The 18,829-nt window shown below is 66.4% G+C and overlaps 2 protein-coding genes across 2 annotated transcripts in view; both read left to right on the forward strand.

Moving 5' to 3' along the window:
- Positions 1-13,130, forward strand: part of LOC100464283 (metastasis-associated protein MTA1) — an 18,410-nt gene extending 5,280 nt beyond the window's left edge. Inside the window, exons 3-15 of the mRNA XM_034643029.1 lie at positions 2,173-2,266; positions 5,059-5,109; positions 5,265-5,391; positions 5,459-5,522; positions 6,969-7,086; positions 9,473-9,575; positions 10,157-10,256; positions 10,649-10,837; positions 11,894-11,968; positions 12,056-12,114; positions 12,426-12,541; positions 12,791-12,895; positions 12,988-13,130. Of these exons, the coding sequence (XP_034498920.1) occupies positions 2,173-2,266; positions 5,059-5,109; positions 5,265-5,391; positions 5,459-5,522; positions 6,969-7,086; positions 9,473-9,575; positions 10,157-10,256; positions 10,649-10,837; positions 11,894-11,968; positions 12,056-12,114; positions 12,426-12,541; positions 12,791-12,891 (1,197 nt within the window). The 3' untranslated portion in view covers positions 12,892-12,895; positions 12,988-13,130. The remainder of the gene's footprint in view (positions 1-2,172; positions 2,267-5,058; positions 5,110-5,264; positions 5,392-5,458; positions 5,523-6,968; positions 7,087-9,472; positions 9,576-10,156; positions 10,257-10,648; positions 10,838-11,893; positions 11,969-12,055; positions 12,115-12,425; positions 12,542-12,790; positions 12,896-12,987) is intronic.
- A 3,426-nt stretch (positions 13,131-16,556) lies between these two features.
- Positions 16,557-18,829, forward strand: part of LOC117795939 (metastasis-associated protein MTA1-like) — a 3,925-nt gene continuing 1,652 nt past the window's right edge. The window contains exons 1-3 of the mRNA XM_034642179.1: positions 16,557-17,430; positions 18,489-18,640; positions 18,722-18,823. Coding sequence (XP_034498070.1) covers positions 17,428-17,430; positions 18,489-18,640; positions 18,722-18,823 — 257 coding nt within the window. The 5' untranslated portion in view covers positions 16,557-17,427. The remainder of the gene's footprint in view (positions 17,431-18,488; positions 18,641-18,721; positions 18,824-18,829) is intronic.

Consider the following 18,829-nt stretch of genomic DNA (forward strand, 5'->3'; position numbering starts at 1 on the left):
GTGTTGGCGGTGGGGGAGGGCAGGGGCACCATGTTTCACCCCTTTTCCATAAATGGAAAACAGTTTGAAAATGAGTCTTCCTTACAGACCCGTAGCAGCGGTCCTATTGCATTTGGGGTCTCCTGAGGCCTCCTGCAAAGCCTGGCTTGTTAGTGAAGTGACCCTGGGCCATCCAGACCTTCAAAGTAATTGTTACGGTTTCTCCTTACAACTGTGCTGGGTCTGTACAGCGCTGGGGGAAATGGCTGTTTTGGAAGAAAAGGAGCAGGACCTGGGGCAAGGGAACTGAGGAGGCGTGGGGAGAGGCCTGGGGTGATGGCCAGGCCACAGGTGCCCAGAAGGCAGCAGAGGCCCTGCAGGGAATCCTGGAATTAGAGGATTGGTCCTCGGTTTGGAACACGGGACGTGGGAATCTCAGAAGAGGACGGCAAAGCACAGATGGTAGACCATTTGGGGCTGTAGCCCCACGGGTAGGGTCTGGGGACCCTCCCAGAGAGCCTGTCCCCAGCCCCGCATGCTGCCCTGGCGACAGGAGACAGTTGCCAGCCTCTCACATGTGCAGACCGAAGCTGGGGTGGGGCCCCCGGGAGCACCAGCGAGGGGAGCTCGTGGGAGAGGGAGTCCTGGACGTCCCGGGTTTCCAGGGCCCGGCCTTAGCCAGGCCTCACGTGGGCTAGGCCATGCAAAGCAGTGCCTGTTCCCCTGGCCGGGGTGCAGGAACCCTACCAGGGCCCTGGGAGTGGGAGCCACAAGCTGTGCCCTGCGGACACAGGGCTCCCATCCCGTCCCGTCCCAGGGGCCATCGTGTCAGACCTCGCCCTGGATGCCCGCGTGGCCCTGCCGGCAGTCCTGTGGATGTGCTTGTCTGGAGCCCAGCAGGCGGCTTCTGGAACCGTTGCTAGGAAGGAGATCCTTGTGATGGGATCCATGGCTTGTGCAGCCTCGTGAAGCCTTGGAACGCAGAGTGTCCACGAGTCTGTAGCCGACATCGTGACAAATGGTGTCTCTAACAGTTTAGTGTCCGTGCGCGACACAGGGCGCCTGCCAGCAGTCTCGCTGCCCCTTGTTTTCACACTTGGTACGAGAGTCTTCGTCCTCCCGACGGAGGGCTGTCGCTGTCGGGCAAGGCCCGCATATGTGTGTCCCTGCACATGCGTGTGCGAGCGCATGGGGTCAAGAGCTGGTCCTGCCTCTGTCGTGCCCACGTGTGAAAAGTCCCCAGATTTCTTGAAAGATTGTCAGCCTCGTGGGATTAAAGAACTAAAACGTGGAGTCGTGAGGACGATGTTGTCTAACGATAGGAATGCCGGCGCGCGGAGTCAGAGTCGCGGTGTAAGCCTTGTGTTGGCATTAGACGCTTCTTAAGCTCCTGTGAGTGGAGAAGAGCCCGCACTTCCTGCGAGCTTACCCCCAGCGGACTCAGCGTCTTGTTCTCGTCTTGTTTGCGTGGCTCTTCAGAAGTCCTTAAAAGTGTCTCCGAGCACGGGCGTGGCAGCCCCCTCCCCGCGCTTGCTGCAAGCCCCTCCCGGGCTGCTTCTCTTTCTTTCTCGTTTTCAAGATTGATTGATTGATTTGGGGGGGTGGGCGCGCAAGTAGAGACAAAGGGGGAGAGACAGAATCTTGAGCAGACCCCGCTGAGCAGGGAGCCTGAGGCGGGGTTCGACCCCACGATCCTGGGGTCAGGACCTGAGCTGAAATCAAGTCCACTGGCTGGACTGGGCCCCCGAGTGCCCCTGGCTGCTTCTGCTTGTGATGCAGATCCAGGCCCCTGGCACCGGGGTCTTCTCAGGGCTGTGCCCGCCTTGACGAGGCCCATAGGGGTGCTGAAGGCACAGCAGGCTGCGGCCGACCTCTGGGCATGGTTGTCCTTTCTGCTGGCCAGATGTCTGCCAGGTTCCGGCCCTGAGCAAGCAAGACCTGGGGGAGGGACACAGAGGCCAATGGGAGGGAACCCGGGCCGGTGGGCTGGGGTCCACATGATGGCACCGGGGGTGGAGGGAAGATAGACCTGGAGGGAAGGGGCCCCGACGGGGCTTAGGTCCGCCGTGCGTCCCCTCCCTGCCCCTTCCTCCCGGGAAGCCCTGGTCCCACCCCAGGTCCCCTCTGGGGGCAGCCCCTGCGGGAGCTGGGAGTCGGGGCGTGTGCTCCTCAGACCCCACCTTGCTGTTGCAGACGGCCAACGGGAACGTGGAGGCCAAGGTGGTTTGCTTCTACCGCAGACGGGACATCTCCAGCACCCTCATCGCCCTGGCCGACAAGCACGCCAGTGAGTCTCGGCCTCTCCCCCGGGGGCGGCTCCCACCTGCCCTGGGCCCTCCGCTGCCCTGCGGTGTGCTGCTGTGGGCTGCAGACACCCGGCCCGGGTCGTTTCCCTGGGGTTTCTTCCTCACGAGATTAGTTTTGGGGAGTGTTCCCTGGATGTTGGGGGGGGTGCAAGGCCTCTGCTGCTCCTGTTGACCTGACCGAAAGGTTTTCACTGCTGCTCGGAGCACTGCTCTCAGAAACGGAGTCCACCCGTCTGTCATTTGAACCCAAGTCTCAGAAGCCCTGGCGCGTGGGGACTCCCAGCAGCGTAGCGCGAGCGCCGGGGTCTCCCTCCTCCTTGGGGCCGGTGTTCCCGCTCTCAGGCGGCCACAGTCTGGGCACTGGCCTGCACCTGCCTCCATGCCCTGGGGTCCCACACGGCCCCTCCGGCCAGCAGTGAGGGGGGTGGTCCCAGATCCCCATCCTCAGGGTAGGACCTGCCTGATCCTGGGCCAGGGTTCTGGCCTCTGTGAGGCAGCGGCTCCCAGCAGGCATGGACTGTGACTGCCGTGGTCCCCCAGGTGCTTGCCTACAGGGCTGTCCACCCTGGGGACAGGGCCCTATCTGTTCCTCTTTATGGGGGTCCAGACACGGGGGAGCCAGGACCTCCCGGCCAGGCCCCAGGTCAAGGCAGGACTCAGGCCAGGGGAGCCTCTCTGCCTGTGCCCCCCAGCATGGTGGTGTGAGAGGCTGGATGCCCAGGCCACACCGGCCTCCACCCTGGGTCCTGGAGGGGTTCGAGGGCAGTCGGTCCAGGACTAGGTCTCCCGGGGCCTTGGGGACGAGGGACAGAAGTAGTGAGGTGTGTTGAAGGGCCCCTGGGACAGACCCTGCCCTGTGCCAGGGTAGACAGCAGAGCTGGTACTTGCTGGCCTCGTCTGGCTTCCCAGGAGGACTCATTCCAGGTCCTACCCGCTGAGGGGCTGTCTGCTCGTGGGGGCGGCTGTGGGCCTGGGCTCTGGTTTCTCTGGCCTCTGTACACTCGTGTTGCAGGTGGCTGTGTGTCCAGTCATAGATGGCGATGCTTCCCCCCCCAGGGGAGGACTGAGAGGTGGGACACAGGGTCACTGTCGGCTTGGGGTGTTGGTGCTTACAGATCTCCTCAGCCGTGTCCCCTGCCTGGCCCAGAGTGCCACGGTCCTCACCCCTGAGCACGTGGTGGTCCGCGGCCGGGCTGTCCTGCTGCGGGGCACCCTGGAGGTCAGCTCCAGGAGGGCCCTGGGCTGGTGTTATGTGATGGGAGCTGGGGGGGGCAGTGTTGCCAGAAGGACCACGTTGGAGCTGTGGGATGGGCGGTGGCCGCGGAGGCTGTGCAGAGCTCTGCAGTGGGGTGCGCGACGGGATCCATCTGAGGGCAGGACCCTGCCTGTGCTTTCCGGGACTGGCTGCTGTGTGTTGTAGCGGTTTTCCCAGAAACCACGTTCCATGGGGCCATCTCGGCTGGGGCAGCGAGGGTGAGACTGGTTGGCCGTTTTGCCCAGGCCCCAGCCCAGCATCAGGGGCCTGTTCTTCTGGCAGGAGGGGGAGACCCAGGGAGCCTGCTGCTCAGTCAGGGAGGCCTGTGGCCCGTACGGTCCATCGGCTGACAGGGGTTCTTCTGGGTCTGGGGCCCTGGGAGACAGAAGCCCCCGCCCTCCGCTGCCAGGCCTGCAGCCCCCAGGCCACATGGGTGACCCACAGCAGTGAGGCCTTCCTGCGATCCCCTGGCCGCTCTCTGCTCAGCCCTGACCCCTTGTGGGGACCCAGAACAGCCTTCTCAAACCACAGCAGACGTGGCCACAGCCCCCTGGCCCGAGCCACGCACGTCCACGCGCCCATGTGCCCTCGAGCACACGCCCATGCAGAGCGGTCCCAAGAGCAGCACTCTGCCCCCAGAGCAAACTGTGGGCGGCTCTTGGGGTGTGTCCGAGCTAGGTGGGGTGGGGGCACAAGGCTGTGGGACGTCTCGCTCCCAGTCTTCTGGGGGTGCTGTTGTGACCCACGCCTTACCCACGCCTGGGGCCCCTCCTCAGCCCTGCTGTTGGCGGCTCTGATGGGTGGGGTTTCGGAGCCCCGGTGGGCTTGTGTCCGCTGGGGAGGGGCCCAGGATGGCTGTCTCTGGCCCCGTTCCTAGCCATGCTGCCCGGGCCCACAGTAATGCCCCAGGGCGGGCGTGAGTGTCAGGTGGGCTGGCGGGTGGGTGTCTGGACATGGGTGACGTCCCCAGGCTGGGGGTGCAGCGGCTTGTGGGGTCTGCGGGAGTGGGCAGGGGGGGTGGGAGACACCTGGAGCGAACACAGGACCGCCTCCCCCTGGCAGCCCTGGCCCTGGCCTGTTGTCTGAGCCGCAGGCTGCTGGGGACTCCCCTCGGTCACCACAGGGGGGCAGCAGAGTGCCGCGTGCGGAGACCCAGGGTGGCCCAGGTGCTGCAAGGCCCCTGGCATGGCCCCCCCCCGCCCCCCGCACCACCCCAGACCTCCACTGTGCCCCTGGGAGCACTGCACCCCGACACGCGGCGTGCACACACACGCGTGCGCCCACGAGTCCTGGGTGCTCGGGCGTCCCCACCCTGGAGGTGTGGCTGAGGTCCCGGTCGGCATTGCTCACCTGACCTGGGCCGGTCCCTCGCCCTTTGCCCCCTCTGAGGCCCTCGGAGCCCATGCCCACCCCGCCCTCCCTGCGTCCTGTCCTCACAGCCAGCGGGCAGCCAGGCGGGTGGGCAGGCGCTGCTCCGTCGCTCACCTGGGGCCGGGGCGCTGTCTGTCTGTTGTGTAGCGCTGTCCGTCTGCTACAAGACCGGACCGGGGGCCGACAACGGCGAGGAAGGTAAGAGACGCTCGCTGCAGAGGACCCTCGCGTGCTGCTGGGTGGGCGGCAGCCCCTGACCCGGGTCCCCGGGGCTGCTGCTGGGAGGCGGCCCCGCCCGCCCGTGCGGTGCTGGGGTGAGCGGATGCGCGGGCTCACGGCCCCCGTCCCCCCAGGAGAAGTGGAGGAGGAGATGGAGAACCCCGAGATGGTGGACCTGCCTGAGAAACTGAAGCACCAGCTCCGGCACCGGGAGCTGTTCCTCTCGCGGCAGCTGGAGTCGCTGCCCGCCACGCACATCAGGTAGCCAGCGGCCTGGAGGGTGCGCGGGGGCCCCCCTGCTCCGCTGACGGTGCGCCCCCTCTTGCAGAGGGAAGTGCAGCGTCACCCTGCTCAACGAGACGGAGTCCCTCAAGTCCTACCTGGAGCGGGAGGTGAGGCCGGCTGCACGGTCCCTGGGGCCGTCCCCGCCCCGCGGCTGGGCGCTGGGCGCTTTGTTTGGCTTCCCGGGCCGCGTCTGCATCCCTGGAGGACCAGCGGGGGCACGGCCTGGAGGTGTCCTGACGGCCCGCACTGGCCGCCACCTCGAAGCCTCACTGTGCTGAGCCACAGCCGCGTTGGCCGCACAACGGGAAGGGTTTCTGTTTCTGTAAAACCAAAAACATCAGGGCCGTCAGCGGCTTGGGGCCGTGGAGCAAGAGTGGGGACCTTGTGCATTTGTAGGATGCTACCCACCGAGGCCACCCCCCAGTTGTGACAACCGACAATGTCTCCAAACAGTGCATGTGTCCCTGGGGAACAGCATGACCTGGGCAGAACGTGCACTGAGGTCGTGGAGAAACGGCCCATGGGGGGCCAGATGGGGTCTGGAGGGGCAGGGGCATGCTGGCGACGAGAGGGGCAGGGGAGGGGCAGGGGAGGGGCGGGTGGCCCGAGGTGGCATGCTTGTTCTCAGCCACAGCCCCTCCCAGCGTGCAGAGCCTGGTGCATTGCAGGGGCCCGGGCTGCGGACGTGAGCAGAACGGCCACGAGGACAGCCCGTGGTGCAGCCGTGCGTGGGCCTGACTCAGAGTCTGGAGTCCGGGAAGCCGCCCGGACAGGGACGAGCCCACAGTCCTGCAGAGCAGGCAGGGAGATGTCTAGAGAAGGCGCTGGACGGCGGTGGGCAGGAGGGAGCGTGGCGGGGGTGCTGCCTGCCGTTCCGAGGGGCCCCGTGCTGGTGGAGCCCCACAGGACACGCTACAGGGACTGAGCACGACGGCCCGCCGTGATACGTGACCGTGTAAGGGCGGCACGCGTGTGTCCCGAGGGCGAGGGCCTGGCTCTTGTTGCCGGTGCGCGTTCACCTGCTCAGGAAGCACATGGTTGGAAGTGAGAAAGCAGGCGGCTGAGCCGTGGTGAAGACGCCGTGAATCGTGTCTGCGCCCGGCCTCCGGGGGGTCGGGGACTGGAGCGGGGTCGAGGGAGCATCAAGGGGGTGAGCTGGCCCCCAGGCCCCCTAATTGCACATGCCAGCCGGCCAGGCCTCCGCGTGCGACCTAGGTCAGCACGCTTGCTGTTGGAAAACAACCCTGGCAGCTCAACGCAGGTCCTGAGAAACTCGGCTGTGAGTCAGGACGCAAGGAGCTGGGGTCAGAAGGGCTGGTTGTGCCAGTTCCGAGGAAGGTGGCTTGGGCGTCGAGTCCAGAACGTTCTGTGGCCCCACGTGTGCGTCTGCTGGGGCGGCAGCGCAGTGCCCGGGGTCCTTGCCACGGCCGTTCCTGTGTGGGGCCACTCCGAGGACTCCCCATGCCCAGGGCGGGCTCCAGGCCAGGCTCGGGACGGGCTCCAGGCCAGGCTCGGGGCGCCCTGCTGATGCCGTCTCGTGTGCTGTCTTTCAGGATTTCTTCTTCTATTCTCTAGTCTACGACCCCCAGCAGAAGACCCTGCTGGCCGATAAGGGAGAGATCCGCGTGGGAAACCGGTACCAGGCGGACATCACTGACCTGCTGAAGGAAGGTAGGGCACAGGGCGGTGGGCAGAGCGGCCGCGGGCGAGGAGGGCAAGGTTCCTTCAGGGCGCTCTTTTAAGCTTGTTCTCCGAAAAATCTTTTTTGAATGAATGTGCCCGTGTGGGCTGCTTGTGCCGGTGGGCAGTGCCGTCTGCGACCCCTCACGGCCCGCGGTGTCTCGCGGCAGGTGGAGGTGGCGGGCGGGATGGGGCTGTCAGCGGCTCGGCCCCCCCCCCGTGTGCTCCTGTCGCTCCGTCGCCCCTCCCGCCCCTGCTTCTCTTTCTGCTGAAAGTCGCCAGCTGTGGCGTAGGGCCCACCGCTCGCCAGGCAGCCAGGCGGCTGTGATGATCTTTTGTGGGTTTCCATCACTTGAGCTGCTCCTTCTATGGAGATGGCCCAGCCTCTGTCCCGCGTCCTCTGCTGCTCTCGGCACCCCGGTGTCACATCCCTGCTCCAGGCCCAGCTGGGTTCTCCGGGCCCGCGGTCTGTCGGCCTCTCGGCCGGTCCCTCGGCGACAGAGCGTGTGTGGCCAGCATGTGCCCGCGCTCTGTCGGGCCAGCCAGATGGAGGTCTTGGGCTCCTTTCCTCCTTCCCGATCTCTGCCATCACCTGCTATTCTCCAAGGACGCTCTCTGAGTGTCCACGTTCCTCTCTTGTGGCCTCTGGCTCTTCTTCATGGATGTGATGACCCGTTTCTCTGAGGCTGATCTAGTTTTTTTAAAAAATGTCTGGCATTGGCTTGCATGTGTCACTTCTTTTTACACGTGTGTGCCCCCGACATACGTACCCACGTGACACCATGTCTACACCTGCGAGTCGCACACTGGCCTCCTCTTCTCCTTGGTTGGTTTTTTGTTGGGGGGGTCCTGCCGGTTGGAGGTGAGGAGGGGTGTGGGGGGAAGCCACGCCAGGAAGCACACAGGTTCCCTCTGCCCTGCGTCCCACCTTCTGGCTCTTGGCCACGTCTGGGGGCTTCCCTGAGCACCGCGCCCCACCTCCTACCTGCCCATCCTGGCCCATCGCTTGCCTCGTGACGGTCCCCTCCCCTTGCTGTGCACACAGCTGGTGTTTGGGTCCACGTGGACTTCAGGGCCTCCACCGGCCTCCCGATCACAGCAGGTCTGGGGGCGGGGTCTGGTGACTACCAAAGGAGGACGTGGAGTGGCTTGAATGTCAGAGGAACTCAGTTTCCCTGGCAGGGACCTGGGTGCCAGGCTCTAAGGGCTGCCTCGGGGATGCGGGGCCCGGGCCTGGGTCCACCGAGCTCCTGGGTGCTGCCGAGAGGGGGTCTTCACGGGCCCTGGAGCCAGGACCCTCCCAGGGAATGAAATTGTACCGTCACCTTTAATGCTTGGAAACGCTCAAGGGTGCAGAGTGACGGCCGGCAGAGGCTTAGCTCGGGGTGGCCCTCGACCCTTGATGCCAGGAGCCGTGGGACCCCGGTGAGGGGTCTCGGCACACAGCCCCCCCAGGAAGGACACGACCTACGACACCAGGCACATCCCACCCATACTCAGCCTGCAGCTCACGGCGGCCCCCAAAACCCCGGCCTGCACCCGGAAGGGGTGTTCAGATCCTTGCCCCGGATCCGTCATGTACCCCTGAGTGGGAGGCCTTCCTGCCACAACCCCAGATGGGCCCATGAGGCCTGACCCTCCCTGAGGCAAGGGAGCACGTGTTTCCCTGGCAACTTTGAGCCCAGCTCGAGCTACCTGCTCACACAGGCTCTGCGGTGGGCCCGCGGGGCCCTGACGCAGGTGGGACACACCCGTGAGGGTCCCTGTCCTTGGTCTGGAGTTCGCTGCCCCCGCAAGCAAGGGGCGCCGAGTGGATCGTTGGCACGTGTGCGGCCTGTGAGCCTGGGCTGGTTGTGGCCGTGGCCTTTCCCACTCATGCGCGCTGGCCGCACTGGGGCGTGAACTCTCCCCAGGCGTCTTCTGCGCCGTCCGTGCTGGTCTCTGCCAGTGAGCTTCCTTCTTCGGAAGCCGTCGGGCCCGCCGGATTGTGGGGCGGGGGGCCTTCCTGGAAAGAGGATACACTGAAACATGGCCTGTCTGGCACCGTGAAGGGCCCTTGGGTGGCAGACGTCCATGCTGGACGCGGCCACATCGGCGTCCCGTGTCCTGGTCGTTGGGCGCACTGCTGCCGAGGCTGTAGGACCTCCGCCCCTGTCGTCGCACCTGGCTGCTCCGGCGCCCAGAGGGCGGGGCCTCGGCGGGCCGCGTGTGGAGCGCAGAAAATTGTCGCGTGCCGAGCATGCCTGGAACTGCGCGTGTGGCCTCGGGCCCGTCCCCCAGGGCCTCTGGAGGCAGGCAGACCCTTGGCTCTCACAGGCCTTGCTGCAAGCCTCGGGGCCTTAGGGTCTTGCTGGCGTCACCGTTCTGTTTCTTGTAGGTGAGGAGGATGGCCGAGACCAGTCCAGACTGGAGACCAAGGTGTGGGAGGCGCACAACCCGCTCATAGACAAGCAGATTGACCAGTTCCTGGTGGTGGCCCGGTGAGTTCTGGGCACCAGGGGCGGCCGGGGTGCTGCCTGGACCCCAGGCCTGTGTGCCTACCCACATCGCTCAGGGCCAGCCAGTGGCAGGGGCCAAGCAGCCGGGCACAGACGGGGCTGCTCCCCAGGACCTGAGGACTGGGCAGAAGTGCACGCTCATCTCTGGACAGTGGACAGGATGTGGGCTGTTCCCCTGCAGACGGCTGGGGGCGTAGCTGAGAAGGGAGGATGTGGCTCCTAAGGCCCCAGGGCCTGAGGGCCACGAGGGAGGCAGCGCTCTGAGGAGGACACCACCGCCCACCCCCTACCCCCGTGGAGCCCTGGGGCTGGGCCAGTCGGAGGGGAGTCCCTGTGAGGGTGCAGGGGGCCCCCGTGCACTCAATTGGACCCTGAGCCTTCCCTGTGGAGGGGCAGCCCTGCCACGAGCTCAGGAAGCTGAGCCGCGGGAGGTGGCTGCCAGTGGCATGCTCTGTCCCTGGGGCCTCCCAGCCCACCGTGTCCTCCTGTCTGGCTTGCTCTGGGGTGGGCTGGGGCACCTCTGCATCGGGCTCCAGTGGTCAGTGTCTCCCCGCTGCCCCCAGCTCCGTGGGCACCTTTGCGCGAGCCCTGGACTGTAGCAGCTCCGTCCGGCAGCCCAGCCTGCACATGAGTGCCGCGGCCGCCTCCCGGGACATCACCTTGGTGAGTGGGCCATATGCCGGGCATCGGCACAGGTGGGGACCCCGTCCGGTGCCGGTGGGGCCCGTGGTGGCTCTTATGCTCTCAGGCCCTGCCGGGGCCTGCTGTGTCTGGGCTGCCCCATCCCGGCCCCGTGCAGGGCCCCTTGCCCCCTCGGGTCACCACACTAGCCAGGAGAAGCAGGGACGGGATGGCAGTGACGAAGCAGGTCGACTGCCCACGTTTCCTGGCTCCACGCAGCTGGGATGAGTCTGCCCCCTGCCTTCCAGGAGAGCCCAGCAGGCTCGTCCCGGGAGCAAGCCCACCTCCATCCCCGTGGACCCCAGCTGCCTCCCGGGACTGTCCTCTCCTCTCGGGTGGGTGGGCCTGGGTGACCCCCGTGTGTCCTGCCACAGTTCCACGCCATGGACACGCTGCACAAGAGTGTGTATGACGTCGCCAAGGCCATCTCGGCGCTGGTGCCACAGGGCGGGCCTGTGCTGTGCAGGGACGAGATGGAGGAGTGGTCGGCCTCCGAGGCCAGCCTTTTCGAGGAGGCCCTGGAGAAGTACGGGAAAGACTTCACAGACATTCAGCAAGACTTCGTGAGTGCCACAGGGTGGGCGCGGGACCCCCTCCCCACGGCCGCCGTGTGTTGGCGCACCTGCGTCTGTTTGCAGCTCCCAGCAGCCTGGGCCCAGGTCAGGGGTCAGCGCCGGGCGCCACCAGCGTCCCTCCAGCTTGTTGGAGTTCATTGGTTCTATTTACCCCACTGAGCCTCTCCTTATGTGTCCTGTTCTGCGTCCCTTGAGGGCGTCCGCCCCCCTCCCTGCCCCTGCCTGGGGGCCTGTGGGATTTACAGCTGGGGCAGGGCCCGTGCCCCCGCGCACCCCGCCCCACACCCCGCTGAACCACACCTGTGAACCAGCTGAGCGGAGAGACACCTCCACAGCGAACCTCGCGGGGAGCGCATCTGTCAGAGGGGGCAGGGCGGAGACGGGACACGGGCCGGCCAGTGTCTGATTAGGAGTGCCACAGGTCACAGGCGGGCACCTGACAAGCCCCCAGAGGGCAGAAGGGACCTGCCAAAGGTAGAGAGGCCGGCCTGCAGAGGGCAGAGCAGGGAGCCCCTGACATCACTCGCCCCGAGTCTGACGTTCGGGTCACTTGCTGACGTCCCAGACACAGCGAGCGAGACCTTCCCAGAAAAGAGCAGCAGCTAGAAGTTGGGGCCGCAGGTGACACTTGGCCAGACATGCGCGGAGGCCATGGGGCTGGGACCCCACGGCGAGCATGCGGCCGCCTCAGCAGCTGGTCCAGTGGACAGAGTATAGACGCTGTCTGAATCCCTGGCGCAAGCAGGCAGGTTTCTGAGTTACGTCCACACCACGGACACGCTTCCTCCGTGTTGAGAGGACGCTGGTTCCGTAGGCAGAGCAGGAAGGGCTGGCGGGAACCCCTCCACCCGCAGGGTGAGCCGGCACCCGAAACGATGGCGTGAACAGAACTCAAAGGGGAGAGCGCGATCTGGCACTTGCTGTCCGCAGGAGGGGTACCGCCAGGCGGGGCTTGGAGGGGGCGTCGGGGCATCGCCGCGGCGGGGGAAGGGTCCTTGCTGGGGGAGGGCCCCCGCTGCTGACGCGCGGCCCCGTCTCGCACAGCTGCCCTGGAAGTCCCTCACCAGCATCATCGAGTATTACTACATGTGGAAGACCACCGACAGATACGTGCAACAGGTGAGCGCCCCGCCCCTTGCGGGCACACCGCCCCCGCGGCAGCCCTTCCCTGGCCCGGGGCCCTTGACCTCTGTTTCCTGTGTCCAGAAACGCTTGAAAGCAGCGGAAGCGGAGAGCAAGTTGAAGCAAGTGTATATCCCCAACTAGTAAGTGCATCCCCGCGTGCCCTCGCCGCCCCTGGGGACCATGGGCGGGGTGGGCGGGCAGCGGCCCTCGGTTGGTACAGGCGTCAGGACTCAAGCCCACCTGAGCCGAGCACCGCTCTGCCAGCCAGAGCTGGGGTGTGGACCGGGGCTCGAAGCTTGCCGCAGTAGCGTCCAGGACTGCCGGGGAGAGAGCTGGCGCGCCCGCCCCGCGTGGACGGGGCTGCCGGTGCCCGAGCGCCTGGCCTTCCTGGGAGCTGCACGCCAGCGGCCTGGCGCTCCCGTGACGTCCTCCCTCTCTCCCTCACCCTAAGTAACAAGCCAAATCCGAACCAGATCAGCGTCAATAACGTCAAGGCAGGCGTGGTGAATGGCGCGGGGGCGCCAGGCCAGAGCCCTGGGGCCGGCCGAGCCTGCGAGAGCTGTTACAGTAAGTGCCCGCCGCCCAGCATCGGGGGAAGGCTGGGGGCGGGGGGGGCGCTCCCTCCCTGGGAAATCCCTCCTCGCGGGTCTTCAGGTGCCTGGGCCCGCGGCGGGGCGGCTCAGTGGGCGGGCGGGCGACACTGTGTAATCTCTCTGCCGTCACTGGTTCTGCTTAAGGACCCGTCTATTTCCAACTTTGTTGTCCGTAGCCGCCCAGTCTTACCAGTGGTATTCTTGGGGTCCCCCTAACATGCAGTGTCGCCTCTGCGCATCTTGCTGGACATATTGGAAGAAATATGGTGGCTTGAAAATGCCAACCCGGTTAGATGGAGAGAGGCCAGGACCAAACCGCAGTAACATGGTAAGTGGGCACCCCTCCCCACCCCCACGCGTGGCCGGGCATCCGGCCCGCGGTCATGGCGCTGTGTCGGGGCGGCGCGCCCCCTTCCGCAGAGCCCCCACGGCATCCCAGCCCGGAGCAGCGGGAGTCCCAAGTTTGCCATGAAGACGAGACAGGCCTTCTACCTGCACACCACCAAGCTCACGCGCATCGCCCGGCGCCTGTGCCGAGAGATCCTGCGTCCGTGGCACGCGGCCCGCCACCCCTACATGCCTATCAACAGCGCGGCCATCAAGGCTGAGTGTGAGTGTCGGCCCCCCGGCCCCAGCCCCGGGCTCTGTCGCTGCAGGAGGGGCTCACCTGTGTGGTGGGGGGAGGGGCCTCCGGGGTGCTGGCCCCGGCTCCCCTTACGTGTGCGGGCTCCTCCCACAGGCACTGCCCGGCTGCCCGAAGCCTCCCAGAGCCCGCTGGTGCTGAAGCAGGCCGTGCGGAAGCCCCTGGAAGCCGTGCTCCGGTATCTCGGTGAGCCTGTCCCACCCCAGCACCGTGTGACGGCGTGCTCGTGGGCGCCCTCAAGAGGGGGCGCCACCCTCCATGCTGCCACCACGCGCGAGCGTGCCCAGAGCCGCGCCTGCTGCTCCGGCCCCTGGCCTGCCCCTCTGTGGTACCTTGCCCCGTGCCGGGCCTGCAGGGCCCTTTGGGGCCTGAGCTGCCGTGGTCCCTGTCTCCCCACCCCCAATCCTGCTACTTCTGTATTGCTGTAGCCTGGGGGTGGGCCTGGGGGCAGTCGGGGGGTTCAGGGTTTGGGTTGAACGTAACCAGGATGGGTGTCCGTGTCAGGCACCTGCGGGATGCATCTTCACCCCAGCCCCACGGGAAGGCCAGTTGCCCCGTGAGCGGCACGCACACCTGGCCGGCTCACAGGGCGGGCCCTCGGCTACCACCCCTTGGTTCAGCTTTGCCCACCGCTCAGCCCGCCACCGGCAGCTAGGGCAGCAGGGAGCAGGGCTGGCCCCTTTGCTGGGCTCAGGGCGGGATCGTGAGTCAGGCCCTCCCAGCATGGAGGTGGCTGACCTTCTGCGAAGGACATTCCAGAGCCATGAGCTAAGTGTGTTCCGTGTGGACGCAAGTGGATTTGGCGTCATCGGATGTCTAGGGTCTGGGTCGTGGGGCTGGGCCTCGCCCCATCCTGAGAGCCACCAAGGGCTGGGGAGCCTTGGCAGGTAGGAGCCTGAGCCTGCCGTGATCCAGCCCTTCGTGGGGCGTGTCCTTGGCTGGGCCTGCCTGGCTGTTAATTCATCGTCTGGCCAGCGGCCAGCCCCCTGCCATGAGCCCCGGTGGCCTGGACCTAGACACGCTGATGGGCCTGCTTGTGCACGGGCCTGTGTCTGGAGCCTGCGAGGTGCTGGCGGGCGCCCAGTNGCCTGCTTGTGCACGGGCCTGTGTCTGGAGCCTGCGAGGTGCTGGCGGGCGCCCAGTGATCTGTGGGGCCGGCCCTTCCTGCCTCTTCCTTGCTCCCGGGACGCCCCGACGGGCGGGCCTGGTAGGCTGTGCCCCTGGTGGGCCCTCAGCCGCGGTGGGCCCGGGGGGCTGCTGCTGCCATTGGCTTCCCACGCAGCATGCGCCTCCTGTGCTCTCCCAACAGAGACCCATCCCCGCCCCCCCAAGCCTGACCCCGTGAAGAGCGTGTCCGGCGTGCTCGGCGGCCTGACCCCTGCCAAGTCGGCCCCTGTCATCAACAATGGCTCCCCCACCATCCTGGGCAAGAGGAGCTATGAACAGCACAACGGGGTGGACGGTGAGTCTCTGATGGGGTGGCCAGGCGGGGCCTCCACGCTCGGCCGGCGGGGCCTGCTGGCCCTGGGGTGCCCGGCCCCGTCCCTGCCTGGCCCACGCCTGCTGACCGTGTTCTCTCTCCCTCTCTCCCCCGTCGCCGGGCGCTGGCAGGCAACATGAAGAAGCGCCTCTTGATGCCCAGTAGGGGTAAGGCCTGGGGCGGCCGCGGCGTGGGCGCCGTGCGGTGCCCGTGTGTGCTGTGCTCCTGCGTGCATGACGCACGGCGGGTGGCTCAGGGCTCGCCCATGGGGCAGTCCACGCGGGCCGGGCCGCACCCCGCTTCCCCACTCTCCCCCCCTTTCCTGTGTCACTGGGCAGAGGACCAAGGGCTGCCTCACAGGCCCCCAAATGCCGGGTCCTTCCTTGGGGCCTCTGGCTCACGGATTGTCCCCTCCTTCCCGGCCCAGTGCCCGGTCAGTGGACTGTCCTCGCTCGTGCAGCCCTGGCGCCCCCGCCGCCTGCCTGTACTGTCCGCCATCGCGCTGTGACCGCCCGCATGCCGTCAGCCTCCGCTCACGTGGCTGCCTGTGCTGTGCCGACAGCCCTCTCGTGCGCCCTGCCCTGTGGGGGGGGCTTGGGGACCCTGGCCTCCCCGGTGGGGGCAGATAGGACCAAGCTGAGGGCGTGGTCGGCACCTCTGGGGGAGGCATTCAAGGCTCAAGTGAATGTCCAGGCCGGGGCCTCGCAGGGAGGCGCACGCAGGGGTGGGGGTGCCAGGGGAAGGGGACTGAGGCTGGCCGAGGGGGGCACGGCAAGCGGGTGCCTTGACCCTGCCGCCATCAAGTGCCCAGGTCGTCAGCGTGTCGGGAGTGGGGCTCTTCGTTGTCCAGACCTGTCCACAGTTGCCCCCCCAGTGGCTCAAGGCTTTGCTTTGCCCTCTTGGCTGGGCGAGGGGCATCCCTGGGCTCTGAGGCTGCTCCAGAGTGAGGTGCTAGGAGAGGGGTGGCCGTGGTGGCAGTGAGGGGCCTGTGGGTCCCGGAGGCTCTGGCTCCCCCAGGGTCAGCCCGCGGCAGGATCCATGCGGGAGGGAGGGAGAGGGGAAGCAGGCCGGAGGGAAGGACGGGGGAGATGCACGCAGAGCCCCTGGTCACGGGAGGCTCAGGGTCACGTGTGGGCACTCCGACGCCATGGGCCAGCAAGCATGAAAGTGCCCAGAGTCCCCTGCCCCCAAGATGGTGGGCCAGGCACAGGGACCTGCGAGACGGCAGCGGGCAGCAGCCATCCAGCCTGGCCTTGGACCTGGGTGCTGCCCCGGGGCTGCCACCGTGCCCTGTGTCAGCAGCAGGGGCCGGCCTGCTCGCCGCCCTGTGCTACAGACTTCTCGGGCACCACCTGGTCGCATCCCACAGAAGTGGAGCCCGGTGCTGGTCAGCAGCTCTCTGTGGGCTTGGGGCTTGTTTTGTAAAGAGCCGTTAGCCAGTGCGATGGATAAGGTTAATCTACTTGTATTCTTCAGTTTATCCAAATCGGTATGCTGCTGTGTCTCCTTAAGTCTCAGATGCGGGTCCCAAGGGCATCACTGGTGGGCGCCCCCCCCCAGGAGCACTGGGGGCCACACACACGAGCCCTGCAAGGAAGCTACAGCTGGCCCCCTGAGACAGCACAGGGCAGCCTGGGCCTGGGGGCATTGCCAGACTGCTGGGCAGGCATGAGTCGGGCTCTGGGCCAGGGCCTGGACCCCGGCACCCTTGGCCTTAACTCACTAACCCAGCCCCCCAGGCACGTCTGCCCCTCACCCACCTTCCTCGGCCTGTGGCCGTGCACGTGCTCACTGTCTAACACTGACCGTCTGTTTTCTTCCCTCTGCACCCATCACTCTGATAGGCACTTACCTGGGTAAGTAGCACCGGGCCTGGGGCTGCCGGCCAGGTGCAGGGCCCCTCCCTCCGCCCTGCCCAGGGGTTCCCCTGGCTAGGAGGTGGTTTGCTGGGGGGAGGGCTGGACAGCTGCTCCCCGAGAGACAGGTCTCCGTCAAGAAGCGTATCTGGGAAGAGCTAGCTCTGGGAGGCCTCTGGCAGGACAAGCACACGTGCTCACATGTGCTCACATGTGTGCACACCCGTGCGTGCACGCTCACTGGCACAGGTGGAGCAGGGGAGGCAGTGACAGCCCTGGGGTCACCTGGCTGGGGGCATGGGGACCATGACCCAGGACGGTGCCTTCTCGGTCCGACCCCAGCCCTCAGGGTGGGAGCTCCATCCGCTCGTGCAGGGCAGCTGGCCCCAGGATCAGTGAGGGATGCTTGGAGCCCCTTGGGAAGCAGCCCGGCGCGGCCTGGCCTCCTGGGGCCTGTGCAGCGCTGCCTGAAGAGGGGCCGCCTTGTAGAGCGCCTTCCGGTACCACGGTGTTTATGGCCGGGCTCGGCGTTGCTTGGCTACCGTGTAAACCGGGCTTCATCTGTCTCAGCCCCGTCGGGCAGGGGGCCTGCGTGCCAGGGAGCGGGCTGTCACACCCGAGACTCCTGGCCCTCTGCCTCGAGCCCAAGACGGTACCTCCCCCACTGGCCAGGCCAGAGGTGGTCCTCAGGGCCCCCGGCAGCTGTGGGATCACCTGGGGGCTGCTTGGGCTGGGCCGGGACTGGGGGAGGCCGAGGCACCCGTCCTCCAGGCCCCCCAGGGCACAGGCTGTGGCTCCAGCTTTCCTGCCCTTTGGCGGCCGGGCCTCACGTTCTGTTCTTGCCCTTGTCAGGTCTGGCGAACCACGGACAGACCAGGCATATGGTAAGAGGGCGAGCTAGCGGGACCTCTACCCGCGCGTGTGCCCAGGACGTGCGGTCACGCACGGCTCCCTTGGCGGCTGGGGTGGAGGCCGGGCCCGCGTGCCTCCTGCGTGTTTCGGGGTACAGCCCGGGGCGGAGGGTGCAGCGCGCAGTCCCCAGGGTGCCCCCCTCACGCCGCCCCTTGCCACAGGGACCAAGCCGGAACCTTCTGCTCAATGGGAAGTCCTACCCCACCAAAGTGCGCCTGATCCGCGGGGGCTCCCTGCCCCCCGCCGCCCGGTTTTGGTAGTGCCCCCCTGCCCCCCACTGCAGAGAAACTGCTCCTTCAGGACACCTCGGGAAGAAGTACTTTAACTTATTCCCAGAAGGCTGAGGAGTCGTTTTTAGCTTTGTGTTTACTTTTTGGCCGGAGCGGAGCTGAGGAGCCGTCCTGTGTGCCTGCAGTGCGCTGCGGGCCTCGCGGGCCGGCCGCAAGTGTTGTTGTGTTCTGTTGAAGGTGCCATTTTAAATTTTATTTTTATTACTTTTTTTGTAGATGAACTTAAGCTCTGTAACTTACATCTGGAACGTTAGGATCGGTTTTTTTTTTTTTTTTTTTTTTTTTTTTTAGCGGCTGGCCGAGCTGCCTGGTGGGGTTGGCCCCTGGTCTTTTCAAGTAATTTTCATATTAAAAAAAACAAAGGAAAAAAAACTCATAAAAAGAAAAAACCAACGAGCCCTTCCCGTGTCTTCTGTGTCCCATCCCGTCCCTCCCCTTACCTGGGGCCTCTAGGCCCGTGTGCCAGGCAGGGAGAACCCCGTGAGCACCAGCTGACCTGTGGCTCTCCTGGTCTCCAGGCTGGGCCGGGGTTCCTGTCATTCCCCTGCCTCTGCCCCACACACCTGCCTTGTGCAGAGCCTGGCCCAAGGATCCCCTCTCTCATGGAGCGTNCGGCTCCCTTGGCGGCTGGGGTGGAGGCCGGGCCCGCGTGCCTCCTGCGTGTTTCGGGGTACAGCCCGGGGCGGAGGGTGCAGCGCGCAGTCCCCAGGGTGCCCCCCTCACGCCGCCCCTTGCCACAGGGACCAAGCCGGAACCTTCTGCTCAATGGGAAGTCCTACCCCACCAAAGTGCGCCTGATCCGCGGGGGCTCCCTGCCCCCCGTCAAGCGACGGAGGATGAACTGGATTGACGCCCCGGACGATGTGTTCTACATGGCCACCGACGAGACCAGGTGGGGGCCTCCCCGAGGCCGTGGGCGGGCGGGGGGCGGCCGCCGCAGCCGCGTCACCTGCGGGCCCTGCTCTGTCCGCAGGAAGATCCGCAAGCTGCTGTCGTCCTCGGAGACCAAGCGTGCTGCCCGCAGGCCCTACAAGCCCATCGCCCTGCGCCAGAGCCAGGCCCTGCCGCTGCGGCCGCCCCC

Source organism: Ailuropoda melanoleuca, chromosome 14 (assembly GCF_002007445.2).
Source record: "Ailuropoda melanoleuca isolate Jingjing chromosome 14, ASM200744v2, whole genome shotgun sequence".
Classification (NCBI taxonomy): Eukaryota; Metazoa; Chordata; class Mammalia; order Carnivora; family Ursidae; genus Ailuropoda; species Ailuropoda melanoleuca.